A 17,377-nucleotide genomic window follows, 5' to 3' on the forward strand; every position below is an offset into this window, starting at 1 on the left:
GCATGCTGTGATAGTCTACTGATGTACTATCATTTCCTCTTTTTCACAACAAAACTCATTTTTGATTTTTCGATGTTTTTGGATTTTGGATTTTATAATGTTTTTGGCTTTTTCAAATTTTCTAATGTTTTTGGATTTTTTGAAACTTCTTACTCCCCCTAAAATTCAAAAGCATTTTTAAAAAATTTGACAAACCGATGTGAAGTGCTTCAAATCTCCATTCACTTGGCATAAACAATCAGAACTCTCCCTGACAACAAACTATTTTCCCATTATGATTTCAAAACACTTAAGTTTGTTTTAATCAAAATGTTTTTTCCGAAAAATTAGTTTTGTTTGTCATTTCGCACATCACTTGTAAGATCGGGGTTTTCATGACATTGTTTTCTCAACCACTTGTATGAAAGTTAAATCAAGTTCAACTTAATGACCTTGATTAACCACTTGTAGGTTCTTATCAACAATACCACTTGTAAATTGAAATATGACAATTTTGAGATTTTTTTTAAGAAAGATGCCGATTCCTGCTCCACGATTACCAACTTGGGAGCTCCGGCAAGTCCGGATTTTACTCTTGATAGGTTCTATCCCATGACGATACGAACATGGGTGAACCATGTTCATCTGATTTACTCTTTTTCGATTCATAAAATTCCTTTACCCCTTTGACCATCCCGTCAACCATTTTTCTAAAAATATGTTTTACTTTGGGGTTAAAGGCTTTTTCAACATCAAATTCTTTCTTTTCAGAAAAGAACTGATTTGAAATCTCAACTTTCCCAATTTTTTGTTTAAAATTTTTAGCTCGCAATGGCGGGAAGTTTGCGTCATCCATTGGCGGAACTGAATTTTCTTCTTTTAGCTCAACTTGTGGCTCATCCGATTTTAACGAATCAGATTCATCGCCAGAAAATAGCTCCTCTGATTTTGATGAATCATAATCATTGCTAGAACTATCATCTGATTTCTTCACAACCCACCTTTGGTTGTTAAGATTCACCTTTCTTTTGTAAAAACTTTTTGAACATTCACCAACCTCAAATGTTGAATTTTCAAAAACTTTAAATTTTTTGGTTGGTTTGGTTTTCTCAACAACTTTTTCTTTGAGTTTAAGAGACACTCCCTGTTGTGTGTTGGTTGCCTTTGAACAGTTTCTGGCAATGTGACTAACTATTTTGCATTGAAAACAGGTTCTCGTCTCCTTCCTTTGATGTTGCTCATCATTCTTCGTTCCCTCTTGCTTCTGAGCAAGGAATTCTTTGTTCGTCTGCTTCTAGAATGAGCTCTTTTCTTCTTCTTCCGAACTTGATCCTGAAACAAATATAGTTTTTGGTTTATAAGTTTTCTCATTTTTATGATTTTCTGGTGGAATAAAACCTAAACCTTTCTTTTTGAAATTACCGTTATGGTTTGGTTTCTTTCGAAAATCCGAACCAGAACTGTAACCCTTTTTCTTGTTTAACCTTTGTTGAACTCTTGAGGTGTACTTTTTAGGTTTTTCAGAAAGATTAACATCTTTTATTTCAGAAATATTAATTTCTGTTAGTTTGAAAACCTTGTTGATCATTTCAGTTTTAACACCTCTTATTGGAAATTCTTCATGAGAATATAATTTGTCAGAATCATTCAAAGTATATGCTACTTTGAATGTTTCGCCATTCAAATTATTTTGTGACATAAGAAAATCTTTATTGTAAACCCGTTTGCCCTTTTTGACTGTTGGACTTGACGTATCAGACTTTGATGTTGATTTTGACTCTGACTCCTCGGTTTCATCTTTATCCAACACCTGATCGACCACTTTCTTTATTAACTCAGACTCGTGATCAGTGTCAGATGATGTGAATGTGACATCGATGTTGTCTGGCAAGTTATCTGAAGGTTCATTTTCCCACTTTAAATTGGTTGCCTTTTTGACTCTTTCTGAATTAGGATTTCTTGGATAATATCCATTTTCAAGCGGGGGTGGACACTTGGTATAATCGGTACTTTGTTTTTTACCAGTATTCTTCACTTCAAATGTCTCTTCTTCAAACGCTTTCATGCCTTCCACTGTAGGGTAAATCCTGTCAATCACATAAGAAGCACATGAGTACCTTTTCAATAATCTGTTCACCCTCTCAGTTTCTATCCTTTGGGTTTCCAATTTTTGTTCAAGTACAGCACATTTCTCAATGTAATTATTGATGATTTTCTGCTTTGTTGTAACATCCCGAAAATATAAATTCATAAAATTTGCAATTTTATTTGTAAATAAATTAGTAAATAAACTAACTAGGAATGACACTAACCTAGTTAGATAATGACTAGTGTGTAGTTAAAAGACAAAAAGGGACTAAAGGAAATTAGAGGGGCCAAAAGTGCTTAAACTAAAATTAAGTTTAATAAAACAAGAAAAATAAAAATCTCAAACACACATACGTGTGTGACATCGACCAGATAATAACAGGGGGGCGACCAAGTTCATCAAAACCCTAAGTCTCACAAAAACTCAGTCCAAATCCAAGTCCGAACATAGATTAGTAATCCTCATCACAAGGGGGTTACAAGGTATGTAAAATTTGATGTTAATTCTCTGTTTGAAATTCTCATGGATTTGGGAAATCTGACATTTGAGGATGCATGTTAGTCATTTGGTTAGAATAGGCATGATATAGTGTCTAGAAGTAAAACCTAGACAATAACATGTGAAAACATGGCTAATTTTTGGAAATCTCATGAACACAATGAAGGTGATTCATGGGTTTCGTAGGAAACTAGTAAACACTAGGGCTTAGAATGATTATTCTAGTGTAATTTGATCATAGAAAGTGATTTCAGAAAATTTTGATGTTTAAATGTTATATGAAAGCTTTATGGATGTTAAATTTGGCTAAATAGCAAGCCATGAACTTGAATAGGAATGATATAAAATTCTGCCTTTAAAGTGTTTGAATAAATGCCTCAAAGAAGGCTTAAATCTGAAAATCTGAGTTAAAATGCATGATTGTGACGATTCGGCAAAATATGCGAACTATGAATTTAAAAGAGTTCTAAACGTGTCTTGGTCGAACTCTATAGGGAAGGATACCGGAGCTCCAAGTGGACAAGCCGGTGGCGACTTGCGTTTGAAGGGCGTGCACTAAAGGTATGTAACTTGACTCGTTACATTTGGGTAAAGTTGATATTTAGCATATATATAGTTGAATTGTGGAATAAAAGTCGAGTTGAATTAAAGCAGTGATGATTGCTATGTCGAATGGCAGGACAAAAGTTTGGTTAGACCTCATTGGTAGTCATAAAAAATGGAGGATCCTATAGATGAGCCAAACGGGTCGAATAACCAAATAAGGCATGACAACGCATTGTAGTATTGTTACTCAACCTTTGTTATTGTTCATAAAAGTCATACTAGCATATGAAAATCGGAGTGTTGGTTGGCTAAAATGAGAAATCCAAGACTTTGGGTTTGGGCGAAATAACTAAATCAATCAAAATATAATGTTGCAGTGGCTACCGTAAATTACGGTATCCACCGTAATTTACGGTAGAGTCCAAAAGTTTACGGTGGTTCTCTCCTGAGTTATGGTGGACCAGAAACATAAAACGACTACCGTAACTTACGGTAGATACCGTAAGTTACGGTAGAACCTGAAAATTTGGCTAAGTTTTTGTATATCATAGTTAAGTGAATCCGTTTCTAAACGTACTTTCGATTAAACAATATTTCTATGGAATCTAACACAAAGATTTGTTATAAATCTTTAGTTTTCAGGTTTTGCAAGTAAGTGGACGATGATCAAGCCTATGGTAAAGAACCGAACACGATACTTTTGAAACTTTCGCGTAGCTTAACTCTGTTTAGACAATATTATAATGTAAACAATTTGTAAATCATGTTTTGAATACTTTAACTAATTAGTAGTTAACTAGCATGTGATCACTTTATAATCTTTGATTTTGTACTAAATATGAAGTAAGGTACCGTTTTATATAATCTCTCACACTTTTTCATTAAAACCCTATAAAATTAAGATGGGTGTTACATTTGTCATGAAAGCTCCATTGAGTAACTTCATAGTTGTTGCTTATTCACTGCTTGACTGGTTATATTGGTTCATGGCTTTTTTTAAAACATCATACGATTCTTTCAGTCTGTTCATGTTATGAATCAACTTGTTGTTGTGCCTTTTCACAATATCATAATTTTCACATTTCTCAAGTATCTTTTCTGCATCAGCTTCCTTTTCAACCTTGAAAGCTGGAATTTCTTTAACCTGCTTCTTTTCTTCTTGAACAGTTTCCTCAGCTTTGACCTCTTCCATCTCTTTAACTTCAAGTTTTTCAATAAGCTGGCTCAATGTTAGATTTTCAAATTAATCATTATTTTTCAACATCATAAGATACGTGCCCCAAACATCTTGTGGCAATGCATCGGCCAATTTTTCAATCCATTCTTCTTTATTTTTCTTGATGTCTAATCTCTTCATGTTCATCACCAAATTGCAATATCTTTCAACAATCTGCTTGGTGTTTTCAGTTTTTTAATCCACGAAATAGATCAAATTCTTTCTTCAAAAGCGATTTTTTTACTTCCAACAAACTTTGCTTTTAGTGCTTTCCATATTGAGTATGCACTTCCGTTGTGTTGTAATAAAATCAAGATTTCTTCTTTAATGGCTTGTTGCAATATACTCATCATCATCTTTTCACTTTTGTATTTCCTTTTCTGTTCATCACTTAGATCTTTAATAGCAACATTCTCTCCATCATCATCAGTCGGTCTAATATATCGTTTTTCAACACATTCCCATGCATCTAAGTAATTTGCTTGAACCCAATTTTCAAAACGCTCCTCCCATCCACTATACTCCTCAATATTAATAAGCTTAGGTGGTTTTTGCATGGTGCCCATTTCATTTTCTAACACCGTGTTCTGAGCTACAGTGATCGGGGTAGCAAATGCGTTGTAGAATTCGTTCTCCATAATTCGGTTTTGAAAGTTCACACAATCAGGTTTTCAAATTAACTGGCAACAATTCCACACAATCTGAAGAAAATTTCAAACGACCTGAGTTGTTCAAACCTCAAACGAACTGAGGTCAAGTTAACCAATCCGTACGAACTGATTATACTTCCAAGCGAACGAGTGATCTAAACCCACTGCGTGCGAACTGGTTCACTTCGTGTGATCTTGTGCGAATTGGAGTTCACTTCGTGTGACCTGAAGGTTCAACTCGTACGAAATGGACTGTTTGAAGCGAACTGGGATCAAATCGTGTGAATTGGGCCCAATTCGTGCGAGCTGGACTTGTTCAAGTCGTGCGAATTGATGATGATGTCATACGATCGGACGGTTTTTTACAAAACTGATCAAGATTAGGTCGTTTTTAGGACAAATTCTTTCAAGGATTTGTTAAAACAGTATTTCACGTGTTATATGTGAAAATCAAGCCATTTTAACCGTGAAATCTCAGTTAATTTGATGAAAAAGTTTAGAAGTGTGAGTAGAAGTGAGTAGAAATCAGAAATTTAGATGAAAAACAGCTGAAATAGTAAGAACTCTTCCTCCTGAGCTCTGATACCACTTGTAGGAACGAGATTCGACCTAAATGAGTCGTTCAGAAGAGTTCTCGATCAATACGAAAGGCGGAAACAGACGAACCGATGTTATTTCAGCAGAATTCACACTAGAATCACTTTAACTATCTCTTGTATTGATTTGATGACGATTTACAGCCTGGAGATACTTCGAAAGAGCTTTGCTACTGGAATCCAAACGTTACAAATAAATCACATGAGCTCCCTATATATAGAGTTGGCCAGTTCGCATGAAACAGGCATCACCAGTCCATGCGAAGTGCCACTTCGTACGAACTGCCTTTGTTAGTTCGTGTGAACTGGTCCAACAACTCTAAAAACCTATTTTCTTGACTACCGAGCTCTGGTTTATCCTATCTAATTACAAGACTCGATACAAGACGAAATCGACAGACATATGCACCAACAGCTCGGCCTTGACCTTCGAGCAAGTCAGGCACTTCGAAACATAAAGAGCGATATCTTTCTTCATGTCTGACCACCAGTACTTGTAGCGAAGGTCCTAATACATTTTATCGGCACCGGGATGAATAGAATATCGAGACTTGTGGGCATTGTCCAGCAAAATTTGTCGTAAATTGGTACGCTTGGGAATCCAAATTTGATCTAGATAATGGAATATCCCGTTCGATTTATTCTCTAGCTGGGCGCCATCGTTAAGAATCCTTTCCTTCTTCAAAGTGCGTTTGGTAAAACAAGCATGCTGAGCGTCACGGACAAGAGTTTCGAGATGGTGCTGGGCTTGGACATTACGAATGCTATGCAAATAGCTTCGTCTGCTGAGAGCGTCGGCAACGACATTCGCTTTGCTAGGATGATAACGGATCTCACAGTCGTAATCATTGAGAAGTTCTACCCATTGGCGTTGGCGCATATTCAGTTCTTTTTGGCTGAGGATGTGTTGTAGGCTCTTATGATCTGTGAAGATTGTACACTTGGTACCATAAAGGTAGTGTCGCCAAATTTTCAACGCAAAAACAACTGCGCCTAGCTCAAGGTCGTGGGTTGTATAGTTCTTCTCGTGGATCTTGAGTTGACGAGAGGCGTAAGCGATAACCTTGTCCCGTTGCATGAGAACACAACCAAGACCAAGGTTCGAAGCATCACAATAGACCACGAAGTCGTCGTTTCCATCAGGTAAAGCAAGAACGGGAGCATTGCAGAGCATATGCTTGAGAGTTTGAAAGGCAGTCTCTTGTTCAGTTCCCCAAACAAAAGGCTTGTCTTTATGTGTCAAAGAAGTAAGCAGGACAACGATTTTTGAGATGTCAGCGATGAAAAATCGACGGTAATAGCCCGCCAATCCGAGGAACGAGCGAACAGCTGGTGGTGATTTTGGAGTAACCTCCTCCAGCCAGAATTCACACTTGTAGAACTTGGCATAGAGTCGATTCCCTTGGAGTAACTCGAGAACCAAACGTAGATGCTGTGCGTGTTCGGTTTTCGACTTCGAATAGATAAGGATGTCGTCGATGAATACGATGAAGAAACGGTCAAGAAATGGTTTGCACACACGGTTCATCAAGTCCATGAAAACCGCAGGTGCATTGGTTAAACCAAATGGCATTACGACGAATTTATAGTGGCTATATCGGGTTCGGAAAGCGGTTTTCTGTATCTCTTCCTCCTGAATGCGTAGCTGGTGGTAACCAGAGCGTAAATCGATCTTTGAGAAACATGTAGCACTTTGAAACTGATCAAATAAATCATCGATTAAAGGCAGAGGATAGTGATTCTTGATAGTCAGCTTATTCAACTCCCTATAGTCGATGCACATCCGGAACGACTCATCCTTCTTTTTGATGAAAAGGACTGGTGCGCCCCAAGGAGAGGTGCTAGGGCGAATGAAGCCTTTGTCAAGCAATTCCTGGAGTTGACTCGAGAGTTCGCGCATTTCGAACGGAGCGAGGCGATAAGGAGATTTAGCAACAGGGTTAGCTCCAAGAATGAGGTCGATACGAAAATCAATATCACGACTCAAGGGTAAACTAGGTAAGTCATCAGGAAATACAAAAGGAAAATCACGAACCATGGGCACCTTATCTATTGCCTTCTCTTTCTTTTCCTTCTATGCTACTACAATGTTAGCCAAGAAAGCTCTGTATTCCTTGCGGAGATACTTGCTTGCTTGGACACACGACATGAGTTTAAGACCTTTCGAAGGAGTTTCGTCATACACACAAAGTTGATCACCATTAGCGAGCGAGAAATGGATCATTTTATCAAAACAAACGACTTCAGCACGATTCTCACGAAGAAAATCCATGCCTACTATGACATCAAAACTACCGAGCTGCATCGAAATAAGTTCGATAGGAAAGATGTGATTGTTGAGTTCGAGAGTACAATCACGTAAAACAGAATTGACAGTGACGGTTCTTCCAGTGGCAACTTCAACATCGAATGTCGAGGGGAGATAGGCGCGCTTACGATTAAGGAGCTTTTCGAATTCAAACGATACGAAACAGTTATCGGCTCCATTATCAAATAAACACGAAGCATATATACCATTCACAAGGAACGTACCATTAACCACATTGTTGTCTGCTTGAGCCCGGCGGGCGTTGATGTTGAAAGCATGTCCGCAGGCTGCTGGCTGCTCCGATTCTATCAGTTTTGAGTGCATTGAGTGTAAAAGAGTTGAAAGAAAGTTGGAAAAGTATCTTTCAATCCTTTTAACTTTGAAGATGTTCAGATCTATGCGAAAACATTGCTTAGTCATGTGGAAATCCTTCGGATCTGAGATATTCTTGGTGGAATGAGGTCAAAACTTGAAGTTCATAAGAAGTCCATGATGACATCACCCTAGAACACCTCAAATCCACTGATTTCACGGTTAAAAGTTAAGATTCAAAGGTGAAAATGATGAAGAAGTGTGTGTAGATCATAGAAGTACAAGATTTGAGTTGAAAACTTACTAGAATCGCGAGAAATCGAGAGAAAAGCGGGCTAGAGCGTGTTGGTCGAATGAGAGAGCTGTCACATCACTTATGATGTGGCAGGGGGTATTTATAGGTTGCCAAAAAGGGAAACTGGAGCTGGTGCGCAGATCGGATGTCACTCCGACCGGATGGCCATCCGATCGAATGGTCATTCGATCGAGTGGCTCCGGCGAGTTGGTTTTCGGCGTTTCGTTTTGCATGTTGAGCGTTGCGATGCGTTTAAGCGAGTTTCGATTAAGCGATGCGATAGAGTAAGTTAGCCACACAAATACCATATCTAACATACAATCATCCTGAATAACTTGCGTTTAGCGTTTGCGATTAGACTGCGTTGCGATAGAGTTGCGATTGCGTTTCGATTGATCACCACAAACATGAAGTAAACATGCACAAGTAACACATAAGTAGCACACACACGTAAAATTAAGTTGCGAATGCGATTGCGATGCGATTAGCGATTAAGCGATAAAACATGCGATTAAACCTCGATTATTAATAGATACTCCACATAATACAACTAAAGCAGTTAAATAAAAGATTCGATTACAAGTCAAGACATTCAATTACTAGTTAAGCAAGGAATGACATATCGCAATTAGCAATCTTTTCTTCCTTTGACTTTGACTTTGACTTGTACGTTGACTTTCGTAACACGGGGTGTTACACGTTTCCCTTTGGAACTTGGACTCATTTCATTTTCACACCTGAGGTACGAATTTATCTATTTATTGATTCGTTATCCTAAACCAGTCTTAATACAATTTTGTTTTAAGATAAAGGTACCTAAGTTCTTATTCCAACGTACCTCCAACATTTCTTTCATCTTTGAATTGATCTTACAATATTCATTTCTTTCTTTATTTTGAACATCCTATCTTTTGAATATCCAGATTCACTTCATTTGAAACTTTCAGTTAAGTTCGAAAGCGATGAATTCGTTCGGTCACCATAATCATTGAATTCTTTCAATCATTACAACACCTTGTGGTGTCTGTATAAATAGTCTGTGCTAGTTAATATCCCTAATCATATCAGTTCATATGTATTTTGACTCATCATTTAAGTAGTCTTGATACAATTATGTATTAAGATAATGATACGCTAAATTCTATTCTATTTTTGGTGTATCTCCGCCATTTGAATAAATGTCACTGATAGTTGACAAATCATTTTTCATACTTCTATTTTCAATTGAGATTATTAACTCAAGACCTTCCTCCACTAGCAATCAAAGTAAGTTCTCTTTAACATTTGAATTCTATTGTTTCTAAAAAGTCATTACATTTTGACTTATATGCCTATCTCTCTGTTGATTTGTGAAACTTAACTGCGTCGCATTCAGTTAACATCAATTCCTAAAACTAATCGAAACATCTATGTTTCTCATTTTCTTCGATATCCTTAAAAGAATCTCGCTGAGGATTAGTCTGCTAATCATTTTTGTAAGATTTCATACATACATCATTTCTGTCAGTTTGATAAGCTACGGGACCTACTCGTTTAATAAATGGTCCAACATACCTGAAACTTGACTTCCCTCTTTAACGAATCTAACTACTCCTTTCCATAGAGAAACTTCCAAAGATGCTTTGACACTAATTCTAACTACAAAACTGGATATAACTCCAAGGGAATATAATAACTCGAATCTCGAGGACGAGATTTAAAACAAGGTGGGTGGATATAACAACTCTCCTAAAAACTCTTAAGACACCCCTATATATATATATACATATATATATATATATATATATATGTGTGTGTGTGTGTCCAAATATAGCTAAACATAGATAGGCAAATAGAGATGATAACAAATCTAACAAAATTTAAAGCCACACACTTCCTTCAGTTACCACCATAGTTGTAACAGCTCTCCTGGAACCCTTAACGTGACCTTAAACACTCCCAAATACATCCCATACGTGAAAAACGGACCCGGGATACCTTCGTACTTGCAAAAATCAAGAAAAAACAAGATTTGCCCTTCACTCGCTGGCTGCGACGAACGAAGACAAAACTATCGCGGGGCGCGACAGCCTATTGCTTGGCGAACACTCCGAATGCCACGTGTCAAAACCACCAGTGACTCAGCAACCTTTACGCCGCCTTTAAGGCCCTCGCGGGGCGTGAAAGACGAAGAAGAGTCTGTCGCGGGGCACGACAGACTGGTCGATCAGCTATAAAAAGGACAGAAAACGGCATTTGCAAGTTGTTCAGTTTTCTATCTCTCTCAACTCTCTGTAGGCTAAATCTATAGTCAAATACCCCCTAAGAAACGAAGCTCTGCCTCGTTGTAAGTACTATAACCCTGCTATTACCCTACACGATTGATCTAGGATTCTGTAATGCATGTCGGCTATGCCCGACTCGGTCATTGGAATTCTATCTCGTGTGTACACCCGATTGATTTAGGACTCCGTAATGCATGTCAAGGCCTTGCCTGACTTAGTCATTGGAGTTCTGTCTCGAGTTGTACGGTTAATACAATTTGGGTTATTTTACTAACACATGTGCAATGTTTAAATTAACCAGGAAACTATATTATTATCTGGAAGCTATAATATTACCAGGAAGCCTGTAGAAATACCTAAATCTACAAAAGTGAGTACATCTTGCTTTTTCTCACTATTTGTGAGTAATCCTCTTTTTGTGAAACCTTTTGTAAACTGTTTTTACAAAACCTCTATTGTTTTAAATGATATTCAACAGTGATTGAGTATTTGTATTCTACAATTATCGTCGGTATGTTGGAGTTTTGTATATAAAATTTGTTACTACACTGTGAGTAGTAACATTACCACAAGTCGGGTTGACAGTACCGAGGGTGGTAATTAAAGTAGAAATATAAACAAATGTAATTGCGAGATCTCCCTCAATGTTGTATAATGATAAAACCTGTTTTGATTAAATTGAGATGCACTCACCAGTATTTCTTACTGATAAAATGTTTTAAACACGTGTTTCAGGTAACTTAGTAGGAAGCCTATAAAAGCCAGCTGGAGAGCACTGAAGGCTTAGAAAAGTGGCTATAAAAGTTACCTAAATAAAAAGGAGAATTGTTTTCAATAATTATGGTTTATTCCTATAAATATAATACAAGTAAAAATCGGGTTTTGTCACACTTGTTTACTATAAATGTATTATCAGCAAAAATTGGGTTTTATCCCATTTAATCCATTTTGAACCTTTTTGGTGTTTAAACTCTGATAAAAATATTTCCTAACTACGGTCCTGATGAAACTTTCCGCTGCCAATTTAATAAACACTGATACCATCTGACTGACACGCGGCTCCCACTTCCAGGGTGGGGTCGGGGGCTGTGACACATTCCATCTTTGTAATGGTGTTTCTTTTATGCTAAAACGTGGTTGATTCTTGAGATAATGATAATTTGCTATGTTAAGAGGAGGCAGTTTTGACCAGTTTACTTATTAAGTTTGGTTTTGGGTTGTGTTTTTGGTCAAACGGATCAGGTTTGTTAAATTAAAAAGTTTAGCTAAAAGCGGAACGAGTCATATGGTCGAACAAAACCATGAGTCACTTTTTTTGAAGCATACAACTTCAAAAGTCGTTTCATTTGAAGATTTTATTGAAGTTTTAGAAAAAAAGGTTTAAGTGTTGGTGTGATAACATATTTGGACTTGATTCCTTTTTTATTGATCCGATAAGACCTATTTTGATATTCATAACAACCGTTTCTATGATCCCAAAACCGTGCCAGATTTCGTTGCGAGTACAACCGAGTCCAACCCTTTCTACATTTGCTAAACGTATGTTGTTTGTAAGTTTTCTTAAAGGAGATATTTGAGTTTTCCAGTTCTACATCCGATGAGTTTGAGTTTTTGGTTTTGTACAGGAGTCAACATTTGCTCACATAGAGAGTTAAGAAGGTTTTGATTCATCATTCATAGGATATGCAGACGAAGTCGTGGAGGAACGTATTGCAGACGATGAAGTCATATTGATCAAAGGAACTAAAACCACAAGTGCATGGATTAAAACCTGGCCGAACTTTTTCTTTTTGTTCATTTTCATCGTGCCCTTTCTATTTTAACTATAAAAAGAATTAAATTATCTATTTGACCTATTTATACTAACAAAGATATTAAAATCTTCATTGAACACATTATTGATTTGTTGAGCTTGAACACGCTGCAAAACCGAAGTTGCTATTCTATCCTACAAAATGCCTCTCCAAGGTATTATTTTTGTAACTTTTAGGAATATTAGAACCTTTAGTTTTAAAAGTTCATGCAAATTAAAAAGATTTAACTTATCATTCATTTGACCTACACATGTGAATGTGTAAATTTGTTTCCTCAACTCTAAATTTAGTTTAAAAGAACCAAAGAGATTTTAAAATTAACACACCACAAAAGTTGGTTTGTACTTGAAACAACCCGTCTTTTCTCATGGTCAATTGTATGTTGCTTTATCAAGGGTAAAAACACGAGATGGAGTCAAACTACTAATACTTGACAACGAGAAACCTACAGATAAAACAACTGATGTGGTTTATAAAGAGATTTTCAACGAATTATGATCGTTGCATATTCACGTATTTCAATTTGTCGTTGTAATCTAATATTCGTTTGTGTTTTAACATGTATAAAATCATAATATTTATGTCAACGATGATATATGCAAATATTTTCTTTTACCAACCCGTGAAATCCACGGGTTCTTAAACTAGTATACATATACCTAAATTATTCAAAGGCACAACTTTAAACATTCATATATCTCCTCCTTTCTTAATTCTTATGCAATTTTGAAGTATCCATCCCTACAACTACTCTTTAAACCCAAACACCAACACACTTCAACTACTCTCTAAAACTAGCTATAAAAAAATGCAGCAATTAACCTCTAAGTCAGCTCTTTCTTACTTGACATTCACACAATAACCTACTATACTACTCTTAACTCAAGAATTTTGACATTCTAACTCAAGAAATTTGTAAATATATAATACTAATTAGAGACAATCAAAGGCAACAACTCAAGAATTTTGACATTCTAACTCAAGAAATTTGTAAATATATAATACTAATTAGAGACAATCAAAGGCAACAAGATTACCTGGTGGTGCGGCGGCGCTGAGGGGGTGGACCGGCGAGGTGGTGCGGCGGCACTGAGGAGGTGGACATGCGAGGCGGTGCGGCGTCGCTGAGGAGGTGGTCCAATGAGGCGATGCGGCGTCAATTGAGGGTTTAGAGGAGGCGGCACTAGTGTGATTTGGGAGGGAAACAGTGAGTCTATAGCCCTCCCAAGGTTTTAGTAACCCTTGAAACATCAGCCGTCAGATTGTCTTTTGATCCAATGGCTAGGAATTGATTTAAAAAAGTGGACACGGATAAGGTCTTAAACGGCGACTTTTCAGGAGTCCTCAGTAAAGGTGTCGTCACTATTGCTAGAATTTCTTGTAGTGATATGTTCTCTCCATGTTCCTTCTTTTTAGTTCGTTAAGTTTTCTTGTATTTAAGCATGGTTTGATTAATGAAAAGATAGCAGAAAATTGTTAGAATGAAACTTTAGTTTTATGTCTCTCTTCTTTTCTTGTGTTCTTAGGAGTTTCCGGGTTTTCTCTTTAAACCTATCACCTGTATGTGTATCTTGATATGGATCTAATGTGTGCATTGTTACAATCACATCAATTCCCTAATCTTGCAAATACAAATTAGTTGTATTTCTTGCCGTCAAAGTTTCCTTTCTTAACTATATTAGTAACTCCGCGCAATGTATGGATCCTCTTTCCTCTATTTTATCATGGTTTTCTTATTTTCTACAACATTTTGTATGTCGTTACTTGGATGATGCCATTAGAAGAAAAAGGAACACATCAATTTTTATTTCGTATGTAATCCTTTTGGTTATAAGATTCCTTCATAATTTTAAAATTTAATGTAAAGCATAAAAATATCAGCTTTGCACAATAATACCAACTTGAATTATACGCATTTCTTTTAATTATTTTAAGAGTAATTAAATTATCAGTATTAAATTAGATTAGAATGTTATATACACGCATTATAAATACATAAAGATATTATGATGTTATTATTCTTATCAACTAAACATTGAATAAATATGAGAGATTTCTTGTTGAAGCGTGTCGATTTGAGCCTGAACACGACCTCGTTCTTCACCTTCTACAGAAGTTAAATATGTTGCCCTCATCGATATCTTCTTCTCTATAGATTTTATCTGCATTTCAACAAATAAAACATGTTTTGTTGGTTGTCGATGGTGAACAAAAAAAAACGAAGAAAAACAAATGCACCAGTAAAATCCCACTCATAGGAGTGTTATTTTATTGGTTGGGTTTGGGGACGGTGATGGAGGGCAAACCTTTATGCGTGTAAAGTATATTATAGATATACTAATCCAGATAACATAAAATGATAGTTAGGACCTTTCGGTATGGCCATCGTGATAGTCCATGCTTACGACAAATTTTCTTTACGACAGTTGGGCAGATTTGTATCTTCTTCGCGGCTTCTTCAATGGGAAGATGAAAGTAGCTCATAAGATCTCGAATTGTAAGTTTTCCGGACCTTTCCCTCTGCTCGAAAACATCAAAATTCTTATGCATTTGTATGAATATTTGTAAGTTTAATAAGAAAAAGATTTGTATAAGTTGATGAATTGAACCTGGATCGAATAAGTAGTCTTGTTAACAGATCTTGCTGATCTACTGCTCTCCGCATTTGGTAATGTTTGGTTCATGTGATGATCACCTATTTAAGGAAAATTTGTTCATAAGTGAATTATGAATATTGTATAGGTGGTTTAAGGTTCACGTGCATGGCTAGAATATTGTATCTTGTTCTCTGCAAACCCTAAAAATATTTAGAATGATTATCATAAAAATGTAAGAGTTAAAGCAAGCCAGGCATTGCTAAATTAATATGTCTTTTTCATCTCTATAAAGATCCAATTAACAGTATTTAACACCACAATTATTGAAATATTAATGAATCTTGAGAGTGTTTTTTTTTTTTTTTTATTCTATGAACCCTAAAAATCTTCAAAATTATGAATCTTGAATATATGCACGTCTTTAAAATTCATGAATCTTGAAATAATGAGGTTAATTACAAGCCATGCATGGCTAGAATAATATTTCTTTTCTCTCTATCAAGGTCCAATTAACACCACAATTCTTGAAAATATTATTGAAAAAACTATTTGTGTTTTTTTTCTATGAACTCTAAATATCTTTAAAATTATGACTCTTTAAGATGAGGTTAATTAAGGCAAGTCCTTTCCTTTTCTCTATAAAGATGAGCTTAACATCATAATTCTTGAAAATATTATTTAAACTTGAAAAGGTGGATTTTCCTATGAACCCGAAAAATATATAAATTTATGAATCTTAAATATATGTATATCATCAAAAATCTTGAAGATGAGATTAATTCAGGCATTTTCTTTTTCTCTATCAAGATCAACTTAACACCAAAATTCTTAGAAAGATTAATGAATCTTGAAAAAGTGTTTTTTTTTCAATGAACCCAAAAAAATCTTTAAATTAAGAATCTTGACTATATGCATGACTAGATTGTATATTCTTGTCTACAAACCTTAGAACTTAATATTTATGAATTTTGAAGATGTGGTTATTTAAGGCAAACCATGCATGACTGGCTAGATTGTGTCTTATTAAAAACTAAAAACTAAAGATCTTGATTGTACAAAATAACATTGAACCTGAATTTTCGCGAACGATGTCATCGGTAACCACCGGACTGTCCTCCCAATCCAACCCAACACATATGGCTTCATAAAATGATGAAAGTGGATCTTGAAGCATTATGTAAGCATTGGTTTTTCTTTCCATGCAATATTCAACAAGAAACTGTTTCACTCTTCTTAAACTTTCCTTGCAAAAACTTGATCACATAACAAACAATCAACTCATAATTCAAAAGATGGTATGAAAGTTTTAATCAAATTAATTCAACTTACTCGAACATCTTGTACTCATGATCTCGATTCTCCGTTAGGTCGACACTATATTTCTCAAGAACACCATGACAAATCACACCAAGTCTTCCATGAATCTCAAGCTTCGAAATCTCAACACCTAATCGCAAATCAAAACATAAATTTTCATAAAAAGAAATACTATTTCAAGAAATTTAATCATACAAAATTGACACCAAAAACAAACCATTTGTATGTGTGATTTCTCTTAGAATTTGACAACAACTACAAGTATACGGAGGCAGTTGCAAAGGCCATGATGAAAGTCGAATAGGGTTTCCGAATTCACCCGATCTAGTGTTTGTTTCATCACGAACACAAGACGGGTTTGTTTGAAAACCCTCTACAAACATCTCGTTGTGTACAAATGTTTCCACTCTTGGATCACTTTCATAGCCTGCCACCGGTGTTTGATCCTGAACCAGTGGAGTATCAATCGAAAAACCTGTTTGTTGTGAAGAATTTGGTGGTGGAAAATTGTTATTGTTGTCATCATGCATAAGAAAGTGTTCGAGTGCTTGAAGATTGGGGTCTAATGGTGCCACAACATGATGAGGAAGATTGGCACCGGTTTCCGACATGGCTTGGTTGGATGTCGGTGGAGGGTTGGTGGCGCTTGGGGCGGCCACCAGCCGACCACCAATAGCCGCTGCAACGGGATCGAGACCGGGGAGACTCTGGTCCGGAGAAGGCGTCTTGATTTTGGAGGGTATACAGGAAAAGAATAATTGAAATTTGGCGGGAAAGAAGTGGCAGTTGAATACCGTTATTTGATGTTCTTGTTTTTATATAGACTCCCGGGTTTAATTAACATGGTTACACAGAATTTTTTTGGATTGATCTTTAGAAAAGAAGTGAAGCCAAAA

The 17,377-nt window shown here is 36.2% G+C and overlaps 1 protein-coding gene across 2 annotated transcripts; it reads right to left on the bottom strand.

Moving 5' to 3' along the window:
• Nucleotides 1-14,515: 14,515 nt before the first annotated feature.
• LOC110874368 lies at nt 14,516-17,317 on the bottom strand. Of its 2 annotated transcripts, none has more exons than XM_022123080.2 (6): nt 16,699-17,317; nt 16,494-16,611; nt 16,236-16,417; nt 15,177-15,262; nt 14,938-15,087; nt 14,516-14,729 (listed from the first exon to the last, which is right to left on the bottom strand). In XM_022123080.2, exons 1-6 carry the CDS (start codon nt 17,090-17,092, stop codon nt 14,592-14,594), a joined length of 1,068 nt encoding a protein of 355 aa, XP_021978772.1. In that variant the 5' UTR covers nt 17,093-17,317; the 3' UTR covers nt 14,516-14,591. The 2 variants fall into 2 exon arrangements, with proteins under 2 accessions (XP_021978772.1, XP_021978773.1); XM_022123081.2 differs by having other exon boundaries at nt 14,717-14,729; nt 14,874-15,087.
• Between the last annotated feature and the right edge of the window lie 60 nt (nt 17,318-17,377).

This window comes from Helianthus annuus, chromosome 9 (assembly GCF_002127325.2).
Source record: "Helianthus annuus cultivar XRQ/B chromosome 9, HanXRQr2.0-SUNRISE, whole genome shotgun sequence".
NCBI lineage: Eukaryota > Viridiplantae > Streptophyta > Magnoliopsida > Asterales > Asteraceae > Helianthus > Helianthus annuus.